Below are 25,165 nucleotides of genomic sequence, written 5' to 3' on the forward strand. Positions count from 1 at the left end.
ATATGACTAAGAGAATAAATGGAAGGTCATAAACGTTCTCTACCCATCGCCATGGGGCACCGAGCCAAAGACCCCAAGGGAGAAAAAGTGGTCGGGCGGCGCCCTTCAGGTCAACACGTCGTCTTCGGCGGCTTGTCTGCCCTTGCGGTGTCTCTAGTGTTCTTGTTCTTCGTCAGCCACGTCGGAGCCTGCAGATCAGGTCTGTGTAACTTTATTTATCGTTGGGTTTCTTTGCACTGTCATCTTCACGTCATTTGCATCTTAAATTGCTTGTGTTTGCTTTCGGTTATTATTATAAGTATTTAAGTGTTTAGTGTACAGTACTTGGATTCTGGAAAAATTTTGTTTTTTGATTATGGAATATTTTTATTTTGTATGTATATATATGTATGTTTATATATGCATACACATACGTATATATATTTATATATAATTTAATATTTATAGTTATGTACATATGTATATAAGCACACGCATTTATGTATGTATGCATATATATATATATATATATATATATATATATATATATATATATATATATATATATATATATATATATATATATATATATATATATACATACACTTATCCACACACATATATACATTCAATTTACTCGTATTTGTATATATTTTAAGAAGTGTATCATATGTGTAAACTAGATATTAATAAGCAGTATTGTCAGATAATTAGTCCTAACATTCATTTCATTGTGAACATATTTTCATGTTAGGATTTTCATATAATAGAATTTTTTGAAGAGTATTAACTTGTTCAAAGTTAAGGTTATATGCTTGTATATTGCTTTGTATATTTGTATATATATGTATATATTTTATATGGCTTTTCTAATGCTTTAAAACAAAATCTGGTCATGGGATTGTATGCTTTAGCCAGAATGAGTTAATGAATTATTGTCCAATTTAATGGAATTTTTTATATAATAAAAAATGATTTTCAATTTTTATATATTTGGATAAAGATTAAGTTTTCTTCTTGTCAGGCCTTCGTCTCTACTTTGCATATCTTCATGCGATTTATCATTCACTTTTGATAGACGATTTAATTTCTAACTAGTACGATCTCTACTTACAAATTCCTTAAAGAACCCTATTTCTTACACAATCAATTTTAAATGTCATCTCTGTTTGTTCTACTGAGCACAGTATTTAACCCTTGAAGTTATCTCCCATGATATTTTCTTTTCGGGTGTTTATCAAGTGGTACCCTATTGGAAACGTCTCTGTTTGGTAATCTGCTGGAGTGGGGTTCGAGACTCGCCAAAGCTCTGTACTTTCTTGTAGTGTCTGCAACCTCACTATCCTTCTGAGCTAAGGATTAGGTGTTTGGAGGCGCCTAAGTTCTACTTGCTGAGTCATCATTAGCCATATCCAGGCCCTCCCTGGTTCTAGCGTGATAGAGAAGGTCTTGGGCTCTGATCATATACATATATGGTCAGTCTCTAGGAAATTGTCCTGCTAGGGCATTGTTACTGTCCTCTTCCTTTGTCATTCATAAGCGACCTGTAAAGCGCCTCCTCTAGTACACGAGAAAGTTCACAGTCCGCCGGTTAAGTGGACATCCCGAATTCAAGGGTCAACCTTGTTTATTTGAGACCTTTGACTCCTAGAATGTGGAATTTTCTACCTTCTGTATTTCTTGATCCATTTAAGCCTGCTCCTTTTTAGATGAAAAGTTTCTATGACCTCAAAATTAAAGTCGATTAAATCCTGCACCTATGATTTTCTATAAGATTAATTTCAATGAGAAACTTCTGCTGGAATCCTTTAAAGACAGTGTGTGCTACTTAGCTTTCAGATCCTATTGCGCTTATTAGGGTTGTGGTGGCCGATGTGGTAACGTCCCTGGCTGGTGATCGCCAGACTGGGGTTTGAGTCCCTGCTAAAACTAGTGAGTTCCTTTGATCGCTGCAATCTCACTATCCTTTTGAGTTAAGGATGAGGGTTTAGGAGGCCCATAGGTCTATGCCTGAGTTATCAGGAGCCATTGCCTGGTCTTCCTTGGTCCTAGCTTGGATGGAGAGGGGTCTTGGGCTGATCATATGTATATAGGGTCAGTCTCTAGGGCATTGTCGTGCTTGATAGAGCAATGTCACTGTCCCTTGCCTCTGCCATTCATGAGTGGCCTTCAAACCTTTACACACGATGTCACAAAATGTTAGCCAAAAGCTTTCGGTGTTCTACCTTTAAACTATAGAACAACCTCCTTTGATTTTGATTGATTGGTTTTGTACACGGATCTGTCAACGTAACTGCCGAGGACAAACTTGTTGATGTTATCCGTGATGAATTCGAAGATTTCCACGAAGCTAACCAGGATGCTAAGAAAGGAAGGGGTAAAATAATAATTCTTTTATCTTCATATTTTGTACTTTTGGGTTTTTCTTTGTTTTTCTCGGGATGGAGAAGGTCATAATCTTACAAACTTAATAGGTTCCAAGATGTTTGTAAGTGGAAGTTGTGTCATTTTGGCCTAATCTGAATTCCATGCTTATGATTTCCTGCTACAAAATTCAATAGATAGCTGGGTTTCATATGGAAAATTATTTGGTTTTTACAGATGTTGTTCTGTTTTTGATAAAATGATATATTATTTTATTACAGTATTTATTTATCTCATCTTTGTGTTTGCATCTCCGAATGTTTGTGAGACTAATGCTTGTAAATTCTGTATTGATTTCCTCTCTTCCATTCGTATCTTCTTTTTCCCCAATTGTTTTACTTATGTTTGAAGGTAGATTTCCACTTTGCTTTTCTTAGGTATGGAGGCAGATTTCCTCATTAGTTTTTATACCGTTCCACTGCAGATTTTTCTCTTTATTAATCGAAATTTTGTATAGTTTCCCCTTTGAATTTAATTCTATTCGAAGTCAGATTTTCCTTCTTGTATTCGGTTCTGAATAAAGACAACCTTTTCCCTTTTATTCTATTTTGTTTGAAAACAGGAAAATACAAATTTCCCTCCTCTTCTGTTGTTTGCAGATAAATTTTACCTTATTTTCTTCTGTTTGAAGTCAGAAATCCTTTTTTTTTAATCTGTTCGCAAACGGATTTTCACATTTTCTGCTGTGTTCTGTCTAAAGGGAGAGTCCCCCTCTCCAGTCCGTTGTGTACTAAGACATATATCCTGTTATATGTTAAGAATATTCTGTTCTATTTGAAGATCGATTAACTTTTCATTCTGTTCATTTCTTTCATCTGCTTAAGAAAGATTTTCCTTTTAATTCATCGTTTTTTTAACGTTTTCGAGTATTTCTTTCCTTGTGAGCAAACTATAAGCTCCGCTATTTTAATGAACAAGGTAATATCTCATGACTTTCCTTTCCTAAACGAATTTTTTTCATCAAAATCGTAACTTTTCTTCCGCAATTAAGGTGAAAAGATATTCCAAAACTAAGTGTAAGCGACCCGTAAAAAATGACTGCTAAATGACGGCTGTACACATACATGCAACCCCTTTCACCAGGTTTTGACTACTCCCTCTCCCTCCTATTTAAATGGCGTGAAGAGCTGTTCGTAACCTGATATATATATATATATATATATATATATATATATATATATATATATATATATATATATATATACAGTATATACTGTATATGTGTATATACATACATATATATATATATATATATATATATATATATATATATATATATATATATATATATATATATATATATATATATATATATATATATATATATAGCGAGACTCTTGCTCTTCATCATATAAGGGAGTTCAAGTCTTTCTGTCACTAATAGGAAACAAGACATGTGACCGAAAGTTCAACTAGAAAAACGCCTTCATCTCTTAATCAGGAATAACCTTTGACCCTGAACCCATTCTTTCTTATTCTAGCCTTTTTAGTGTCATTCAATCCCCTGTTATTCCCGTTATAATAAATTTCGTTTAATGACGGTTGTAAATGCCATTTTAATGATATAATTACACCTGAGTGCCCATGGAAATTGCTACCTGAGATTGCCTTTCTTATGCAAGCTCTAATTAATTACTCTTCTCTTTCGGGGAACTGAATTTCTTTCCCTTTTTATTAAACCTCGAGATGGGATTAAGTGGTTCCCAGAGAAGAGATTGAGAAGGGAAATGGCTTCGTTTTATTGTTGTCATTATTGCTGCTCAGCCTGTCTTTGTTGGGGGGGGGGGGGGCGTGGTTTTAGGGAGATCAGTGAATCGTCATTTCAACAATTATTGTTTCAAGGAGGTTGTTTCACCCTTTACGAACGTACTTGACTTGCAATCTTTGGTCTTGAGTTCGAGCCTCGCTTAAAGCTGGGTAGTTTGCAGTAGTGGCCGCAATCTCACTCTTTTTATTATTACCATTATTACTAGCTAAGCTACAACCCTATTTACAAAAGCATGGGTTCCAACTGGGAAAAATAGCCCAGGGAGGAAAGGAAATAAGGAAACAAATCAACAATTTACGAAGTAATGAACAATTAGAATATTTTAAAAACATTAACAACATTAAAACAGATATTTCATATATAAATTATAAAAAGACTTATGTCACCCTGTTCAACATAAGAACATTTGCTGCAATTTGAACTTTTGAAGTTCTATTGATTCAACTACCCGATTAGGAAGATCATTCCACAACTTGGTCACAGCTAGAATAAAACTTTTAGAATACTGTGTAGTATTGAGCCTCATGATGGAGAAGGTCTGACTATTAGAATAAACTGCATGCCCAGTGTTACAAACAGGATGGAACTGTCCACAAGATCTGAATGTAAAGGATGGTCACAATTATAAAAAAAATCTTATGCAACATGCATAATTAACTAATTGAATGACGGTGCCAGAGATTAATATCTAGATCAGGAATAAGAAATTCAATAGACCGTAAGTTCCTGTCCAACAAATTAAGATGAGAATCAGCAACTGAAGACCACACAATTCTTCGGAATAGATTGATCACCGAACATCTTGAAAGACTTTCTCAATAAGCCAATTTATTTGTACAATTGAAGAAGACACAGACCTAATATGTTTCTCGAAAGTAAATTTGCTGTTGAGAATCACGACTAAAATTTTAAGATTCATACAAATTAAAAAAAAAAAAAAAAAAAAAAAAAAAAAAAAAAAAAAAAAAAAAAAAAAAAAAACATTATCAATGCTTGGATCCGAATGTTGAGTAGGCATTGTCCTTGAACTACTTACAATCATACTTTTGAGTTTTGTCAGGATTCAACTTCATGCCCCATAATTTGCACCATGCACTAATTTTAGCTAAATCTCTATTAAGGGATTCAGCAACCTCAGATCTACATTCAGGATATGGAATTGATGCTGAGTAGCATCATCTGCATATGCAACAAGATTGTTTTCTAGACCAAGCCAGATGGAAGCCTGGGCTATTGGTAGGACAGATGAGAGTCAGTTTTAAAAAAGGCTAATTGGAAACCCACCATTATTGGCCTTTCGTCGAAAACAGCAGGGAAATGAAACCCACCCATGTGTAGTAAGGGTTTCAGGGCTTGGCCATTTAACCTCCTTGGGCTGGGAGGAAGGACGCTGGTGACTGGTACAACACATGAACATATGCTTCTGGGGTCTAAGCGATGTCAGGCAGGGTAGCCGATCGGGACTACGGTCTACTGTGGTTACCCCATCATCATCATCCTCTCCTCCTACGCCGATTGACGCGAAGGGCCTCAGTTGGATTTCGCCTGTCATCTCTAACTTGAGCATTAAATTCGATACTTCTCAATTCATCATCTCATACCTCGCGCTTCATAGTCCTTAGCCATGTAGGCCTGGGTCTTCCAACTCTTCTAGTGCCTTGTGGAGCCCAGCTGAACGTTTGGTGAACCAATCTCTCTTGGGAAGTGCGAAGAACATGCCCAAACCATCTCTATCTACCCCTCATCAGGATCTCATGCACATATGGCACTCGAGTAATCTCTCTTATAGTTTCATTTCTAATCCTGTCCTGCCATTTAACTCCCAATATCCTTCTCGGGGCTTTGTTCTCAAATCTACCAAATCTATTGGAGATTGTTTCATTGTCATACCATGAGCCATATCCATAGAGTAACACCGATCTTACTAAACTTATATGTAGTCTGATTTTTATATGTAATTTCAGGTGATTTGATTTCCAAATTTTATTTAACCTAGCCATTGTCTGATTTGCATTTTTCAATCTTTCACTAAACTCTAATTCTAAAGACCTTGTATTGGAGATCATAGTTCCTAAATACATAATGATTCTACCTCATTAATCCTTTCTCCTTCCAATGATATTTATCTTCCATTGCATACTCAGTTCTCATCATCGCTGTCTTTCCTCTATTTATCTTTAGCCCAACCTCGTGTGATATTTCATGCATTCTGGTAAGCAAGCATTGCAAATCCTGTGGTGTTCGGGTAATAAGGACAGCATCAACAGCATACTCTAGGTCTGCTAAATTCTTATCACCAATCCAGTCCAGCCCTTCACCATCTCTGACTGTTCTACGCATTACAAAATCCATGAGGAGGATATGCAACATAGGTGACAACACATTCTCTTGGAGTATTCCGCTGATCACTGGAAATTCATTTGATAAGACTCCATTAACATTAACTTTGCACTTGCTGTGCTCATGAACAGACTTAATCAAATTTTCATATTTGAGAGGAATTCCATAACAGAGGATTCTCCACACAATTGGCCGGTGCACACTGTCAAAGGCTTTTTCATAGTCCACAAACGCCACCAAAAGGGGATTTCTATATTCTATGCATTGCTGTACAAAAAGTCCCAAAATGAAAATTTGGTCAGTGCAACTTCTATCTTTTCTAAATTTTGCTTGTTCATCTCTCAGCTTTTCAGAAATCTTTCTCTCCAGTCTTTTCAAAGTAAGCATACTAAATATTTTCACAACAACTGACGTAAGAGTTATGCCTCAATAAGTATAGCAATCAGTCAGGTCTCTCCTTTTTTCTATTTTCACCAACCCTCCTAATTCCTATTCATCAGGTTTTGCCTCTTCATGCCACATTCTACAGAATAATTCAGTAAGTAGTCTGGGAGTCACTGCATTTTCGGCTAGTATCATCTCTGCAGTTATTCCAGCGTATCCCGGGGCTTTCCATCTCTTTAGTTTTTTGAGGATACCTTCGACTTCAAATACACTGAATTTATTCATGGGCACATCAATGTCTTCATCAGCTTCAGGTATATCAATCAAATTATTCTCTTCATATCTCCTATTCATAACCTCACTAAAGTGTTCCATCGAACGTTGACTTTCTTCATCTTCTGTTGCTATAACAGAGCCATCTCTTTTTGATAGGTATATGCTTCTACTTCTTTTCCCCAGTCGATATTTCATTAATAATTCTATGAACGATTCTTACACCATAGCCACTTCCTGAATTCATAGTTTTGTCAGCCTCATCTACTTCACTGTCTAAATATTCTCTCCAGTAATTCCTGGCTTTACTTTTGACCTCACTATCAATAATGGAATACTTAGCATGCTCTACCTTTTAATTTCAACAATCAATTTCTGTCTTTGTCTCCTTTTTATAGTATCCCAAGTATTATTTGATATCCATGGCTTTCTCTTTGTAACTGTGTGTTCCAAGATTTCGCTACCAACTGTCTGATATATTCTATCCATCTTTCTGTTCTATTGAGTGCTTTCAGTTTTAATTTCAGTGTGGCAATGAGGAGCTGGTGATCACTACAAATATCTGCACCTCTATAGCTTCTTACATTTCCCAGAGTCCTCCTTCTCTCTTTATTAATGGCAATGTGATCTATCTGATTTTTGTAATTGGCACACAGTGAGGTCCATGTATACTTGTGGATGTTCTTGTGTAGAAAAAGTGTACCTCCAATGACATTGTTTGCTGAACAGAAACATATGAAATGTGCCCCATTTTCATTTGCAACTTCGCCAAGACCCTCGACACCCATCACATTCTCTATTCCTTGATTATTTCTTCCAACTTTAGCATTGAAGTTGCCAATCACAATTTTCATCTCTCTCTCAGGGATCTCATCTATTATCCTCTGCAGTTATTCATAGTATTCATCTTTCCTTTCTTCAGGGGAATCATTTGTTGGGGCATAGCAAACTCTAATACTCATATTGCACTACTTTGATTCGAACTTTGCTAGTAACATTCTACTATTTACAGCTATCCACTTGGTTAATGCCTTACCCTATACATAAATGAAAAAAAGCACGTTAATAAAGAGAAGAATGCTGGTCTGAGTAAAATTCACGTCTGAGCTAGTGTCAGCTCTTGGGATATTTTCACGTGATGCAGAAACTATATCAAGTCTAGTGAGTAATCTTTCCCAGATGTAATTAAAGTTTGAATAATGTAAAAAAAATATTATTAAAAGCTCAGCCAAGGAATTTCCATTAAAATGAGGAATTTGAAACACAATCAATGAATTCATATTTCAAGAAGCGAATTCTGTCTTAACTCAATATTTTAGAACTACCCTCACAAGAACTCTATTAATAACCATCACATTTCCATCCAGCATCCAGAAATTGTAGTCACTCTATGTACATTAAAGGTTTAAAGGCCGCTCATGAATAGCAGAGGCAAGGGGCAGTGACATTGCCCTATCAAGCAGGACAATGCCAAGGAGGGCCAGGCAATGGCCACTGATGACTCAGCAGATAGAGCTATAGCCTCCCCAAACCTCCTATCCTTAGCTCAAAAGGATGGTGAGGTTGCAGCGACCAAAGAAACTAACGATTTTGAGCGGACTTTAGCCTCAGTCTGGCGTTCACCAGTCAGGGACGTTACCACATCGGCCACCACAGTGAATTTCAACACCGCGAACTATTGTGTTACCTATTACACGAATTTTATAAGAAAAACGGAAAAACCTATTTTTCATCTGATTTGTGGTTCTAACCCTTCACAATAAGTAGCACAATAAAACAAATATTTCCAACGGAAGGCTCAGTGAGCAACCCTCATAAGGAATTACTTTTTCAAATTGATATATTGAGGTATATATTTCCAGTTTCCAGTAGTGATAAGGTTTTAAACCCCTCCCAGAGGACTCTTTATGAACAGCCCGTTGAACCCATGATATTTTCAGCAGCTAAGGATTTTTTCAAAACCCCTCCAACCTTAGAATTAACATCCTTATGAATCTAATGGAAATATTTGCAGCAGCTGTGGGGGCTTTCCAATCCCAGAACTAAGGGATTTTTTTTTTCCAAAATCCCTGCAACCATGGAATTAATATTTTAATGAGCCTAATAAGAGTGTTCCCAGAAGCCAGGGGCTTTCCAACCCCGGAACTAAGGGATTTTTTTTTTCAAAACCCCTCCAACCATGGAATTAATATTTTAATAAATCTAATATTATTTCCAGTAGCTATGGGGGTTTTCCAAACCCACAACTAAGGGAATACTTTTTTTCCCAAATCCTTCCACTTATGGAATTAATATTTTAATGAACCAAATACGAATATTTCCAGCAGGTGTAGGGGCTTTCCAACCCCAAAACTAAGGACTCGCTTTTCTCCAAAGTAACCTAATAAGACTAATGATATTTCCAGCAGCTATAGAGGCTTTCCAACCCCAGAACTAAGGGATTTTATTTTTTCAAAACCCTTCCAACCATGGAATTGATATTTTAATTAATCTAATATTTGCAGCATGCAGGGTACTTTCCATTCCCAGAACAAGGGGAATTTTTTTCAATACCTTAATGAACCTAATGAGTGTTTCCAGAAGCCAGTAACCTTCCAACCACAGAACTAAGGGATTTTTTTTTTTCAAAACCCCTCTAACCATGGAATTAATATTCTAATAAATCTAATATTATTTCCAGCAGCTATGGGGGCTTTCCAACCGCAGAACTAAGGGAATATTTTTTTTTTCCAAAATCCCCCCAACCATGAAATTAGTATTTTAATGAACCTAACAAGAATATTTGCAGCAGCTGTAGGGGCTTTCCAACCCCAAGACTAAGGCCTTACTTTTCTTCAAAGGAACCTAATAAGACCAATGATATTTCCAGCAGCCAGGGGGTTGATGGGTGGACCTCTGGAACCTCTACTGCATTTCTACCTCCCACCACCACCACCTCCCCCCTTCACCCCTCCTGTCTACCCCCCTGTCGTTCTGAGAGTCAACAGCTGCTCGCTAGGCTCAGGTGAGGCCTCATCTTGGCATTATGTGTCTGTCTATCTGTCTTGTCTTGTCCGTCCGTCCGTTGTCTTTATGTGCATCTAAGGCATCGACAGGGGTTTATAATGGTTACTGGTAAACACAGGAGAAGGACAGTAGTGTTGTTTATTACTAGACACTTTGTCTGCCACTCACTACACTTTTTTCAATGAGGTGCATTTACACTGACTCGTAGTTGAGCCCTTTTAGCTCGGAAAAGTTTCCTACTAGCTGGTTGGTTGGACAGGATAATTCTAACCAATCATCTAGTAGGAAACTATTCCGAGGTAAAAGAGCATCCCTGCGAGTCAATGCAAATGCGCCTCATTAAAAAATTCGAGTATAGATGTTTGCATTTACGCATGTTTAGTCAATTTCTATAGGAATGTGTCTTTGTTTACGAAAATCCTGTTTGTGTTGGCACTGAACTAACACAGCCGGGATTTCTTTATGTGTGTGTTTTGCATGCATCACCTGCACATGATAACTATCTTCGATGTGATCGTAGACACCCAAACACACACAGGTACAAATCACTGGACATACTGCAATTGATGGATTACCTACGCATGCGCACATCCCTCCACGTGAGCAGTGATCGGTGTAACATCCTGGTTTGCCTGTTTATGTTTTCGGCTGGGTGTCAGGTGTTGTCATTCATATGCATGTACCTGGAGACACATGTACTTTCTTTACCACATTCCCTGCCCAATGTGCACCGTGCACGCCACCATAGAATTGAACTAAGATAATTTTGCATGCCTCGTCGGACTGTTTTGGTATACACAAGTTACGCACATCACGACACGTTGTTGGTATTTTCTCTCTCAAGATCATACGTGTTCCTCACCTGTTTTGTCCTCAACACGTGTCTTTGGATGTTCATGTGGTGGATTTTAAGAAGGAATAATTGATGGTCTTTGGAAAGTGGAAACACTGACACATTATCCCAAAGAATTGGATTCAATTGGGATTGATTTTTCTCCACTTTCATATATTATTCCATTTCAAATTGTAATAGCCTTGCTAAAGGCCTCTGGCAGTAGTTTTCTATTTAGTCATGATTCTATAAATATAGTTAGTTCCCTTGTAATGGACGGTGACTGTTCTTCAGTCGTAAAAAAAAAATCCTCATTGTCAGTTCAAACTCATGGTTTATCTTTAGTTTTTAAATTTCGAATCGTATATATTGACTATTCGAATCTTTTTCTTAAATTTCGAATCGTATATATTGACTATTTGAATCTTTTTTTAACTTCTGTGAAGTTTTCAATAATTTCAAATGGTTTCTATCACTTTAAAGGCCAATATTAATCCAACTTTTATTTTGATATCTTTATTAATTATTGAATTTCAGATTTTATCTAGTACACGTTCTTAAACCCAGTTATTAGTTCCATAATTCGTATTATTTTTGCCGCGATAATAACCAGTTTTGATTATTCACCATTAGCCCTGTTTTATCCAATTTATTTTGTTAGTTTTACGTCCGAATGTCTATCTTTTACCACTAAACTTATTTCTCATACCTCATTACCACATCTAGTTATTCACAAGTAAGAATACGAAAGTCATATATTCATTCAATTGTTTCATATTAATCAAAGAAAATATAAAGATAATTTTCCCCTAAAGTCTGTGATTCAATTGTTTACTGTTCATTTGTATGGCAATGATGACAGTTTGTCAAAAATTCATGTTTCCAATTACGGAGAATCAGTAATAATCGTCTTATATTGAAATAATTTCGCTTCACTTTATTATTACTATTACTTGCTAAGCTACAACCCTTGTTGGAAAAGCAGGATGCTATAAGCCCAGGGGCTCCAACTGGGATAAATAGCCCAGTGAAGAAAGAAAACCAGGAAAAATAAAATATTTTAAGAACAGTAACATTATGATAAATATCAGTTGGTTATATTTATGTCAGCAATCTATGATAGACCTCTTGCAATTAAAATGGCCTCTTGTCTCATTAAATTACCGGTGATCGTTTCTCGTTGAATCTATAACTGTTCATTTTAACCTTTTTTTCGCTAATGATTGTCCACCATTTCAATCACGTCTCATAATATAATGTCTCATCATTTTATTTTGTTCACTTCTTATAATGTCTCACAATTTCATTTTGTTCACGTCTCGTAATGTATCATTTCATTTTGTTCACGTCTCATAATATCTCACCATTTCATTTTGTTCACTTCTCATAATGTCTTACAATTTCATTTTGGTCACGTCTCGTAATGTATCATTTCATTCTGTTCACGTCTCATAATATCTCACCATTTCATTTTGTTCACTTCTCATAATGTCTCACAATTTAATTTTGTTCACGTCTCATAATTTCTCATCATTTCATTTTGTTCGTGTTAAGTGAAGGTCTATTTATGACTGTCCCTCGTTCCAAGGTAAAATATCTGGGTTTAAGGTAATTAGCAGAAAGGCCTATATAGTATAAAGTTATTAGCAGCATGATACCGACTAAAATAGTTTGGCATGATTAACCAGTGTTGTAGACCTTCATAGTGACCCTTCACCTTGCTTAAGTGTACTTTAGATTGTAAGTGTGGTAGCATATTAAACGGCATCTCCTAAACATAAGTGGACACTTTGGTTCTTACAAAAGTAAGATTAATATGCATGTCAAGTATAAGTAAATAAACTATTTTTTCATATGTAAAATATTCATTGTTGTGGCCTTTCACCGTGCTTAATTGTACTTTAGATTGTTAAGTGTGGTAGCATATTAAACACAATCTTTTAAACATGAGTGAACACTTAAATTGTTCTTACAATAGTAAAATTAATATGCATGTCAACTATGTAAGTAAATCAACCATTTTGTCATATGTAAAATATTCTTTGTTGTGAAATTGATCAAAGTATTGTAAATATGCAACTTTCACATGGTGTATATAATGTATTCTTGCATGCATAAGAATACTGGTTTGATATGTATATTTTATTTTTTATTATTGTTTTCAGGTATTTTTTAGTGTAGGAAATAATTTAATTATTATATATTATTATGTGTACAATCGAACACTGCTCTTGCTAGAGAGGGAAAAGGTAAGTGACATTTCAATGTAATAAAATAGTTGTATTAGAAATAATTAATCTAAAATGTCTTGTAGAAATTATTTTTTATTAGAGATAATTCATCTTAAATTTCTTATTGAAAACTGAAAAACTGCCAATGGAATACTTCAATTTGATAATTCCTTTTTATATTAAGAAGTTTTGGACTTTTTTTTAAGCTATAATTATCGTATGTTATTATAGAACGGAATAATTAGTAATGTATACTGAATATTTACATTATTAGATGTTGTTGGTCATCATTTGTTTGTTAATAACAGTTTTGATCAATATGTTTTATGTGTGCAAAGGATATATATATATATATATATATATATATATATATATATATATATATATATATATATATATATATATATATATATACATACACATATATATATACATACATATATGCATATATGTATACATATGTATGTATATATATGTGTGTATATATATGTAGATGTGTGTGTATACATATATATATATATATATATATATATATATATATATATATATATATATATAAAAGCATACATATAACAAGTAAATTTGTATATATATATATATATATATATATATATATATATATATATATATATGTATATGTATATTATATCAGTACCTGGAATGTACTTTATTTCATAAAGTACAGCGTTTATAAGCTATCATGAATCAGATAATCCTAATAACTATTATCTTTATAATAGAAGTAATCGTTATAATTATTACAATAATACTTTTGCATTATCAATTACCAGCAATGCTGTCAAGTATTATTATAATTATTGTCATAATTATTTCTATTATGTACTAGGAGTGAATTAGAACATTTATTATTATTATTATTATTATTATTATTATTATTATTATTATTATTATTATTAGCCAAGCTTCAACCCTAGTGAGAAAAGCAAGATGCTATAAGCTAAAGGGTTACAATAGGGAAAAAATAGCTCAGTGAGGAAAGGAAATAAGGAAATAAATAAATGATGAGAACAAATTAACAATATATCATTCTAAAAACAGTAACAGCGTCAAAACAGATATGTCCTATATAAACTATTAACAACGTCAAAAACAGATATGTCATATATAAACACTAAAAAGATTCAAGTCAGCCTGGTCAACATAAAAACATTTGCTCCAACTTTGAACTTCTGAAGTTCTACTGATTCAACTACCGAATTAGGAAGATCATTCCACAACTTGGTAACAGCTGGAATAAAACTTCTAGAATACTGTGTAGTAATGAGTCTCATGATGGAGAAGGCCTGGCTATTAGAATAAACTGCCTGCCTAGTATTACGAACAGGATAGAATTGTCCAGGGAGATCTGAATATAAAGGATGGTCAGAGTTATGAAAAATCTTATGCAACATGCATAATGAACTAATTAAACGACGGTGCCAAAGATTAATATCTAGATCAGGAATAAGAAATTTAATAGACTGCAAGTTTCTGTCCAACAAATTAAGATGAGAATCAGCAACTGAAAACCAGACTGGAGAATAATACTCAAAACAAGGTAGAATGAAAGAATTTAAACACTTCTTCAGAATAGATTGATCACCAAAAATATTGTCAGACTTTCTCAATAAGCTAATTTTTTTTTGTACGATTGAAGAAGACATAGACCTAATGTGTTTCTCAAAATTAATTAGCTGTCGAGAATCACACCTAAAATTTTAAGTCATACAAATTTAAAGAAACATTATCAATACTGGGGTCCGGATTGACCTTAATATCTCTTTCAAAAGACATTTTCTTTTTTTATGTCGATCTGGACTTCGGTAACAATCTTCGTAATTATATGGTTGAAAACGAGAATTTTTTCCTGGTGATTTCAAGGTTTAGTTCAGGTCAAAGGTTGCAACAGTACTGCGCTATGTAATCGCTAGTCCAATTCAAAGGTTACAGCAGTACTGCGCTATTTAATCGCTGGGATTGGGAAAGGAATTAATTCTGTAAATAGCAAAGGTTGATATAGAGTATAAGAATTAGGTGGAAGAAACCATAATTATTTAGTTTTTAATTATTACTTCAATGCTATTGTAACTTTGGCCAGACGCTGTACAGGTGATTTCAATTCTATTTTATTATTACTGGATTAGAGTCTACAGTACATAAGTAATTAACTAGATGCAATGAAGAATTCTTGATAGAATCAATAAATTTTATTCTATTTTAACGTAATCCATGAATAAATTATTAGTTCTAAAAATTATTTATTAACAAAATCTAAAGTAGCTTCTATATTATTATTTTTCTAAGTTATTAAAGCAACAGACATTAAATTGAAGTTTATACAAGAGTTTAAATCCATGGAAAATTTATTTATAAATGATTATGAATTTGATCCAATTGAAAGGAAATATTCTGAGAATTTGATTTTCCCAAAAGTTCTTTTCTATTCATAAAATTCTTCCTTCAAAATTTATGATTTTAACAGCTCATGTTTCGGTATGTTATTACATCCGCCAACGAAGTTAGAAGGAGGTTATGTTTTACCCCCTGTTTGTGCATGCGTGTGTGTTTGTTTGTGAACAGCTTCTTAGCCACAATTTTAATCGTAGAGTAATGAAACTTGCAAGGATTAACTGACATCTGAAAAGCTGAAAATTATAAAATTTTGGAAAGTTAAGGTCAAAGGTCAAGATCACGGTCGAGCAAAAGGTTCAGAAAAAAGCTGCCGCGGCTACAACTCTAGGTGAAAAAGCAGGATGTTATAAGCCCAAGGGCTCCAAAAGAGAAAATAGCCCAGTTAGGAAAGGAAATAAGTAAATAAACCACAAGAGATGTTTTAAAATAATAACATATGTGTGTGTGTGTGTGTTTGTGATTCATAGACAGCTTACCTGCACTTATCATTTATAGATACCTTTCGGTCATAATTTATTCCCAAAAAAGAGTGAATTCGTTATTCATGAGTTTTTTATGATAAGATTATATATACATTTATATATATATATATATATATATATATATATATATATATATATATATATATATATATAAATATGTGTGTGAAGAATGTGAGTGTATGTATACTGGTTGACTTTTTCGTCATTATATATTAAATCTATCTATTCCCAATCCCGTTGCATTAAATAATCCCGTTGACCAATACGGAATGGTCAAAAGAAAAAAAAAATGTATCCTATTTTTTGTTATTAAATAAAGACAATTATCTCCTAAACGATCCTATTCACAACACGCGTCACAAGGTCCTACAGCCGGATCTGCCAGTGACTAGACAGTTATGGGCTATAGCAAGGTCTATGGAATAAATATACAGACCTTGGGGCTACAGCTACCCTGGCCCTTGAGGAAGTATCACGTGTGTGTACGCAGTTTACGAGGTGGAGAAGAAGGAATGTCGTTGTAGCGTAGATTTCGGGGGATTGACATATGCGTGTATTGTTTTTTTTATCATTTATTTGCCCTGGCAAGGATTAGAACCTTAGTGCCAAGGAGGAATAAGGGTAAATATTTGGCCTATGTATATATATATATATATATATATATATATATATATATATATATATATATATATATATATATATATATATATATATATATAATGTGTGTGTATAATATATACCTATATATATATACACACACACACACACACACACACACACACACACACACACACAATATATATATATATATATATATATATATATATATATATATATATATATATATATATATATATATATATATATATATATTATACTCTTGCAAAGTGAACAGTTCATGAAGGGTGATTAGTTGCCTGTAGGTATTTATAAAGTTGTGCTGCTCTAATGCATTCGCTGTATTTTCGTAACCGATTGAGCAAAGTACTTTGCACGTGAAATACTTACAACTACAACCGAAGCGGCTAGTAGTAAGCATTTCATGAATGGGAGAAATCTGTGAATGGGCGGTTGCATATAATTAAATTTTTGGCGTTACGGCAAACGGTGTCCTGTAGATTCTTTTTGCAGTTTTCTGAAACTATTACTGGAAAGGTAGACTAACTTATGGGATATTTCCCTAATCACCTGACTGATTGAATAATTGATATTTCATCTTATAAGGAATTACAATGATTTATTACCTGAATGGAATAATCCATATTCTAAGCGAAAGGGATTTTAAGTGTAATGATTTAGTGATAGATGTTTCAACCCATTTTTATTGATTGATTGATTGGCCGAATTAGGCTTTATTGACTGACTGATTGAATGACTAATATCTAAGGCGGTAAGGGTGTGTTAGCTGACGTTATGAAACGTCATATTTCAGTCGATAGATTTATTGGGACCTTGGATGAACAACTTATTTTTATTAAAGGATTTAATGGCTGATGTTGTAGGTAACGTAAATTTAACATCAAACCATTCGCTGCAAGTCTGAATTTCTCACATTTGCGAGAAGAGAGAAGAATAACGTAAAGGGAAGAGAAATTGTAACCAGTAATTTCAGTCAATTGATGTTTTCTTATTATTCTTCCTCTTCATCTTTTCATTGATGCTTATAATTAGAACCTGACACTTATCTTGTCAAGATTCACGTTAAAGAATAATGATGTTGGTCTGTTTAGGGATGCTGTGCTTGACCTCTGGCGTTGCCCATTTTTGTATTTGATATTAGAAAACATAGGCATGTATGCACACATGCACACGTATATACATGTTTATATATAATATATATATGTAGGCATATAAACATATATTTATACGTACACACGCACGCACATACACACACACATATATGTATATATATATGTGTGTGTGTGTGTGTGTAGAGAGAGAGAGAGAGAGAGAGAGAACATTAATGGCATATAATTGACCAATCCATTGTACCAATTTTAGAACGAATCTATAATAAATTATTTATAATCTATAACCAATATGTGAACAAACCTAAGATATCGGGACCGCGGACTGTAACTGTAATATCTCAGAAAGCAAAGGTTGCAAAATGCAGACTGGGACTGTGATATCTCAGAAAGCAAAGGTTGCGAAATGCGGACTGTAACTGTAATATCTCAGAAAGCAAAGGTTGCGAAATGCGGACTGTAACTGTGATATTTCAGAAAGCAATTTTGCAAAATGCAGACTGTAACTGTGATATCTCAGAAAGCAAAGGTTGCGATATGCGGACTGAAACTGTGATATCTCAGCAAGCAAAGGTTGCGAAATGCGGACTGTAACTGTGATATCTCAGAAAGCAAAGGTTGCGAAATGCAGACTGTAACTGTGATATCTCAGAAAGCAAAGTTTGCGAAATGCGGACTGAAACTGTGATATCTCAGCAAGCAAAGGTTGTGAAATGCAGACTGTAACTGTAATATCTCAGAAAGCAAAGTTTGCGAAATGCAGACTGTAACTGTGATATCTCAGAAAGCAAAGGTTGCGAAATGCGGACTGTAACTGTAATATCTCAGAAAGCAAAGGTTGCGAAATGCGGACTGTAACTGTGATATCTCAGAAAGCAATTTTGCAAAATGCAGACTGTAACTGTGATATCTCAGAAAGCAAAGGTTGCGATATGCGGACTGAAACTGTGATATCTCAGCAAGCAAAGGTTGCGAAATGTGGACTGTAACTGTGATATCTCAGAAAGCAATTTTGCAAAATGCAGACTGTAACTGTGATATCTCAGAAAGCAAAGTTTGCGAAATGCAGACTGAAACTGTGATATCTCAGCAAGCAAAGGTTGCGAAATGCGGACTGTAACTGTAATATCTCAGAAAGCAAAGTTTGCAAAATGCGGACTGAAACTGTGATATCTCAGCAAGCAAAGGTTGCGAAATGCGGACTGTAACTGTGATATCTCAGAAAGCAAAGTTTGCGAAATGCGGACTGAAACTGTGATATCTCAGCAAGCAAAGGTTGCGAAATGCGGACTGTAACTGTAATATCTCAGAAAGCAAAGGTTGCGAAAAGCGGACTGTAACTGTGATATCTCAGAAAGCAAAGGTTGCGAAATGCGGACTGTAACTGTAATATCTCAGAGAGCAAAGGTTGCGAAATGCGGACTGTAACTGTAATATCTCAGAGAGCAAAGGTTGCGAAATGCGGACTGAAACTGTGATATCTCAGAAAGCAAAGGTTGCGAAATGCAGACTGTAACTGTAATATCTCAGAAAGCATTTTTGCAAAATGCAGACTGTAACTGTGATATCTCAGCAAGCAAAGGTTGCGAAAGGCGGACTGAAACTGTGATATCTCAGAAAGCAAAGGTTGCAAAATGTGGACTGTAACTGTAATATCTCAGAAAGCAAAGGTTGCGAAATGCTGACTGTAACTGTGATATCTCAGAAAGCATTTTTGCAAAATGCAGACTGTAACTGTGATATCTCAGCAAGCAAAGGTTGCGAAAGGCGGACTGAAACTGTGATATCTCAGAAAGCAAAGGTTGCAAAATGTGGACTGTAACTGTAATATCTCAGAAAGCAAAGGTTGCGAAATGCTGACTGTAACTGTGATATCTCAGAAAGCAAAGGTTGCGAAATGCGGACTGTAACTGTAATATCTCAGAAAGCAAAGGTTGCAAAATGTGGACTGTAACTGTAATATCTCAGAAAGCAAAGATTGCGAAATGCGGACTGTAACTGTGATATCTCAGAAAGCAATTTTGCAAAATGCAGACTGTAACTGTGATATCTCAGAAAGCAAAGGTTGCGATATGCGGACTGAAACTGTGATATCTCAGCAAGCAAAGGTTGCGAAATGCGGACTGTAACTGTGATATCTCAGAAAGCAAAGGTTGCGAAATGCAGACTGTAACTGTGATATCTCAGAAAGCAAAGTTTGCGAAATGCGGACTGTAACTGTGATATCTCAGAAAGCAAAGGTTGCGAAATGCGGACTGTAACTGTGATATCTCAGAAAGCAAAGGTTGCGAAATGCGGACTGTAACTGTAATATCTCAGAAAGCAAAGGTTGCGAAATGCGGACTGTAACTGTGATATCTCAGAAAGCAATTTTGAAAAATGCAGACTGTAACTGTGATATCTCAGAAAGCAAAGGTTGCGATATGCTGACTGAAACTGTGATATCTCAGCAAGCAAAGGTTGCGAAATGTGGACTGTAACTGTGATATCTCAGAAAGCAATTTTGCAAAATGCAGACTGAAACTGTGATATCTCAGCAAGCAAAGGTTGCGAAATGCGGACTGTAACTGTAATATCTCAGAAAGCAAAGGTTGCGAAATGCGGACTAAAACTGTGATATCTCAGCAAGCAAAGGTTGCGAAATGCGGACTGTAACTGTGATATCTCAGAAAGCAAAGTTTGCGAAATGCGGACTGAAACTGTGATATCTCAGCAAGCAAAGGTTGCGAAATGCAGACTGTAACTGTAATATCTCGGAAAGCAAAGGTTGCGAAAAGCGGACTGTAACTGTGATATCTCAGAAAGCAAAGGTTGCGAAATGCGGACTCTAACTGTAATATCTCAGAGAGCAAAGGTTGCGAAATGCGGACTGTAACTGTAATATCTCAGAGAGCAAAGGTTGCGAAATGCGGACTGAAACTGTGATATCTCAGAAAGCAAAGGTTGCGAAATGCAGACTGTAACTGTAATATCTCAGAAAGCAAAGGTTGCAAAATGTGGACTGTAACTGTAATATCTCAGCAAGCAAAGATTGCGAAATGCTGACTGTAACTGTGATATCTCAGAAAGCATTTTTGCAAAATGCAGACTGTAACTGTGATATCTCAGCAAGCAAAGGTTGCGAAAGGCGGACTGAAACTGTGATATCTCAGAAAGCAAAGGTTGCAAAATGTGGACTGTAACTGTAATATCTCAGAAAGCAAAGGTTGCGAAATGCTGACTGTAACTGTGATATCTCAGAAAGCAAAGGTTGCGAAATAGGGACTGTAACTGTAATATCTCAGCAAGAAAAGGTTGCAAAATGCAGACTGTAACTGTAATATCTCAGAAAGCAAAGATTGCGAAATGCGGACTGTAACTGTGATATCTCAGAAAGCAATTTTGCAAAATGCAGACTGAAACTGTGATATCTCAGAAAGCAAAGGTTGCGAAATGCAGACTGTAACTGTAATATCTCAGAAAGCAAAGGTTGCAAAATGTGGACTGTAACTGTAATATCTCAGCAAGCAAAGATTGCAAAATGCTGACTGTAACTGTGATATCTCAGAAAGCATTTTTGCAAAATGCAGACTGTAACTGTGATATCTCAGCAAGCAAAGGTTGCGAAAGGCGGACTGTAAATGTAATATCTCAGAAAGCAAAGGTTGCAAAATGTGGACTGTAACTGTAATATCTCAGAAAGCAAAGGTTGCGAAATGCGGACTGTAACTGTGATATCTCAGAAAGCAATTTTGCAAAATGCAGACTGAAACTGTGATATCTCAGCAAGCAAAGGTTGCGAAATGCGGACTGTAACTGTGATATCTCAGAAAGCAATTTTGCAAAATGCAGACTATAACTGTGATATCTCAGAAAGCAAAGGTTGCGATATGCGGTCTGAAACTGTGATATCTCAGCAAGCAAAGGTTGCGAAATGCAGACTGTAACTGTGATATCTCAGAAAGCAAAGGTTGCGATATGCGGACTGAAACTGTGATATCTCAGCAAGCAAAGGTTGCGAAATGCGGACTGTAACTGTGATATCTCAGAAAGCAATTTTGCAAAATGCGGACTGTAACTGTGATATCTCAGAAAGCAATTTTGCAAAATGTGGACTGTAACTGTAATATCTCAGAAAGCAAAGGTTGTGAAATGCTGACTGTAACTGTGATATCTCAGAATGCAAAGGTTGCAAAATGCGTACTGTAACTGTAATATCTCGGAAAGCAAAGGTTGCGAAATGCAGACTTAAACTGTGATATCTCAGAATGCAAAGGTTGCGAAATGCGGACTGTAACTGTTATATCCCAGAATGCAAAGGTTGCGAAATGCAGACTTAAACTGTGATATCTCAGAATGCAAGGGTTGTGAAATGCGGACTGTAACTGTGATATCTCAGAATGCAAAGGTTGCAAAATACGTACTGTGATTGTAATATCTTAGAAAGCAAAGGTTGGGAAATGCAGACTGAAACTGTGATATCTCAGAATGCAAGGGTTGCGAAATGCGGACTGTAACTGTGATATCTCAGAATGCAAAGGTTGCAAAATGCGTACTGTAACTGTAATATCTCGGAAAGCAAAGGTTGCGAAATGCAGACTTAAACTGTGATATCTCAGAATGCAAAGGTTGCGAAATGCGGACTGTAACTGTTATATCCCAGAATGCAAAGGTTGCGAAATGCAGACTTAAACTGTGATATCTCAGAATGCAAGGGTTGTGAAATGCGGACTGTAACTGTGATATCTCAGAATGCAAAGGTTGCAAAATGCGTACTGTGATTGTAATATCTTAGAAAGCAAAGGTTGGGAAATGCAGACTGAAACTGTGATATCTCAGAATGCAAGGGTTGCGAAATGCGGACTGTAACTGTGATATCTCAGAATGCAAAGGTTGCAAAATGCGTACTGTAACTGTAATATCTCGGAAAGCAAAGGTTGCGAAATGCAGACTTAAACTGTGATATCTCAGAATGCAAAGGTTGCGAAATGCGGACTGTAACTGTTATATCCCAGAATGCAAAGGTTGCGAAATGCAGACTTAAACTGTGATATCTCAGAATGCAAGGGTTGTGAAATGCGGACTGTAACTGTGATATCTCAGAATGCAAAGGTTGCAAAATGCGTACTGTGATTGTAATATCTTAGAAAGCAAAGGTTGGGAAATGCAGACTGAAACTGTGATATCTCAGAATGCAAGGGTTGCGAAATGCGGACTGTAACTGTGATATCTCAGAATGCAAAGGTTGCGAAATGCAGACTTAAACTGTGATATTTCAGAATGCAAGGGTTGTGAAATGTGGACTGTAACTGTTATATCCGAGAATGCAAAGGTTGCGAAATTTGCATCGCCTTTCCTTTTTCTCTTTCTTCATTAAGAATCATCTTTATCTACCTTGGAATTTCAAGGTTACCTTTTCATAACAATAAATTCTGGGTGTGAAAAGTTCCTTTAAACGAAACAAGGAAATTCACAAGGATTTAATTTATCTTGCTCTCAATATTTAAAAATAAGAATAGCTAGTGTACACGACCCGCCAAACATGATGGCTAAATATTTAGATAGATATGCACACAGACAGATTCAACTCTTCTCACCTCCTCCCTCTCTCAGCAGGGTATGACTACTCTAACTCGCCTCAACGAAAGGGACGGGAGTAGTAATACGCTCAACAATGCCGTTTAGCGTGACCGGAAATAATTATATATATATATATATATATATATATATATATATATATATATATATATATATATATATATATATATATATATAGTTATATATATATATAGTTATATATATATATGTCTCTATATATCTATCTATCTATCTATATATATATACATATACATATATATATATATATATATATATATATATATATATATATATATATATATATATATATATATATATATATATATATATATATATATATATATATACTGTATATATATCTATATCTATATCTGTATCTATATCCATCTATCTATATATACATATATATATATATATATATATATATATATATATATATATATATATATATATATATATATATATATATGTGTGTGTGTGTGTGTGTGTGTGTGTGTGTGTATAAGCAGTACATGTGTGTAAGTGTTTTGATACCTGCTCTTTATTATAAAGAGGAGATTCATTGTTTAATGAATATTTAAGCATAACATTTTTTGAATTATTAATCTTATAGCAATCACTGATAATACAAAACTAATTTGATTTCATAACTTTTTTTGGCAATTTTTCAGTAACCCGTTCTGGTATAAAGAAAAAAAAAAGATAAGAAGAAAAATTAATGCTTTGATGAAACTGAAAACACATCAATAATCTCGAAAATAAATGAAATTTTAAAGCAATTTTTCAATCACCCGTTCTGGGATAAAGAAGAAAAAACTATTGCTTCGAAGAAACTGGGAGCATTATTCGAATTAATGAAAACACAGACGCATCATTATAGTTTTTGTAATTAAGGGTGGTTTGTGTTCCATAAGAGCATCATGGCACCCTTGACCTATGACCTTTGTACTTCCGGACATTCTTTTTTTTTCTTCAATAGCAATTACTGGGTATAATACCACTATAGAAGCAATTTCAACAGAAAAGGTCCTTGACATTTGTCGTTCGTAGAATAATTTACTTTTTTTTAATTTTTCATTTTTGAGTCATTTTTTATTGTTTTTTTTGGTTACAGTTATTAAAAGTCTTTTATTGTTATTCCTTTTATTTGTCATAGTAATTATAATATTTTTTTTTTTTTGGTCAAGGTTAATTCATGAAATAAAGAGGACACAAAAAGTACAAAATCATCCCATATTTTTTTGAGTGACAAGGAAAGTGATGAATGAACTGTTATTAACCCCGGTAAAGATATTAAATGAATATGAAATGGATACTTCATCATGATCATCATCTCCTCCTATACCTATTGACGCAAAGGGCCTCGGTTAGCTTTCCCCAGTCGTCTCTATCTTGAGCTTTTAATTCAATACTTCTCCATTCATCATCTCCTACTTCACGCTTCATAGTCCTCAGCCATGCAGGCCTAGGTCTTCTAATTCTTGTTTTGCCTTGTAGAGCCCAGTTGAAAGGTGGTGAACTAATCTCTGTTGGGGAGGGGGGGGGGGGGGTACGAAGAGCACGCCCAAACCATCTCTATATACCCGTCACCATAATCTCATCCACATATGGCACTCGAGAAATATCTCTGATAGTTTCATTCTAATCCTGTCCTGCCATTTATCTCCCAATATTCTTCTGAGAGCTTTGTTCTTAAATCTACAAAATCT

General features: G+C 34.9%; 1 protein-coding gene across 2 annotated transcripts in view; it reads left to right on the forward strand.

Annotated features, from left to right (window-relative positions):
• LOC137625832 (protein SpAN-like) overlaps positions 1–25,165 on the forward strand; it is a 301,309-nt gene that overhangs the window by 120,350 nt on the left and 155,794 nt on the right. The window contains exons 2-3 of one of the 2 annotated variants that reach the window (XM_068356721.1): positions 1–199; positions 10,041–10,172. The exon at positions 1–199 is cut by the window's left edge and continues 708 nt beyond it. In XM_068356721.1, coding sequence (XP_068212822.1) covers positions 19–199; positions 10,041–10,172 — 313 coding nt within the window. In that variant the 5' untranslated portion in view covers positions 1–18. The remainder of the gene's footprint in view (positions 200–10,040; positions 10,173–25,165) is intronic. The other variant, XM_068356722.1, reaches the window with a different exon arrangement.

Source organism: Palaemon carinicauda, chromosome 33 (genome assembly GCF_036898095.1).
Source record: "Palaemon carinicauda isolate YSFRI2023 chromosome 33, ASM3689809v2, whole genome shotgun sequence".
NCBI classification, from domain to species: Eukaryota; Metazoa; Arthropoda; class Malacostraca; order Decapoda; family Palaemonidae; genus Palaemon; species Palaemon carinicauda.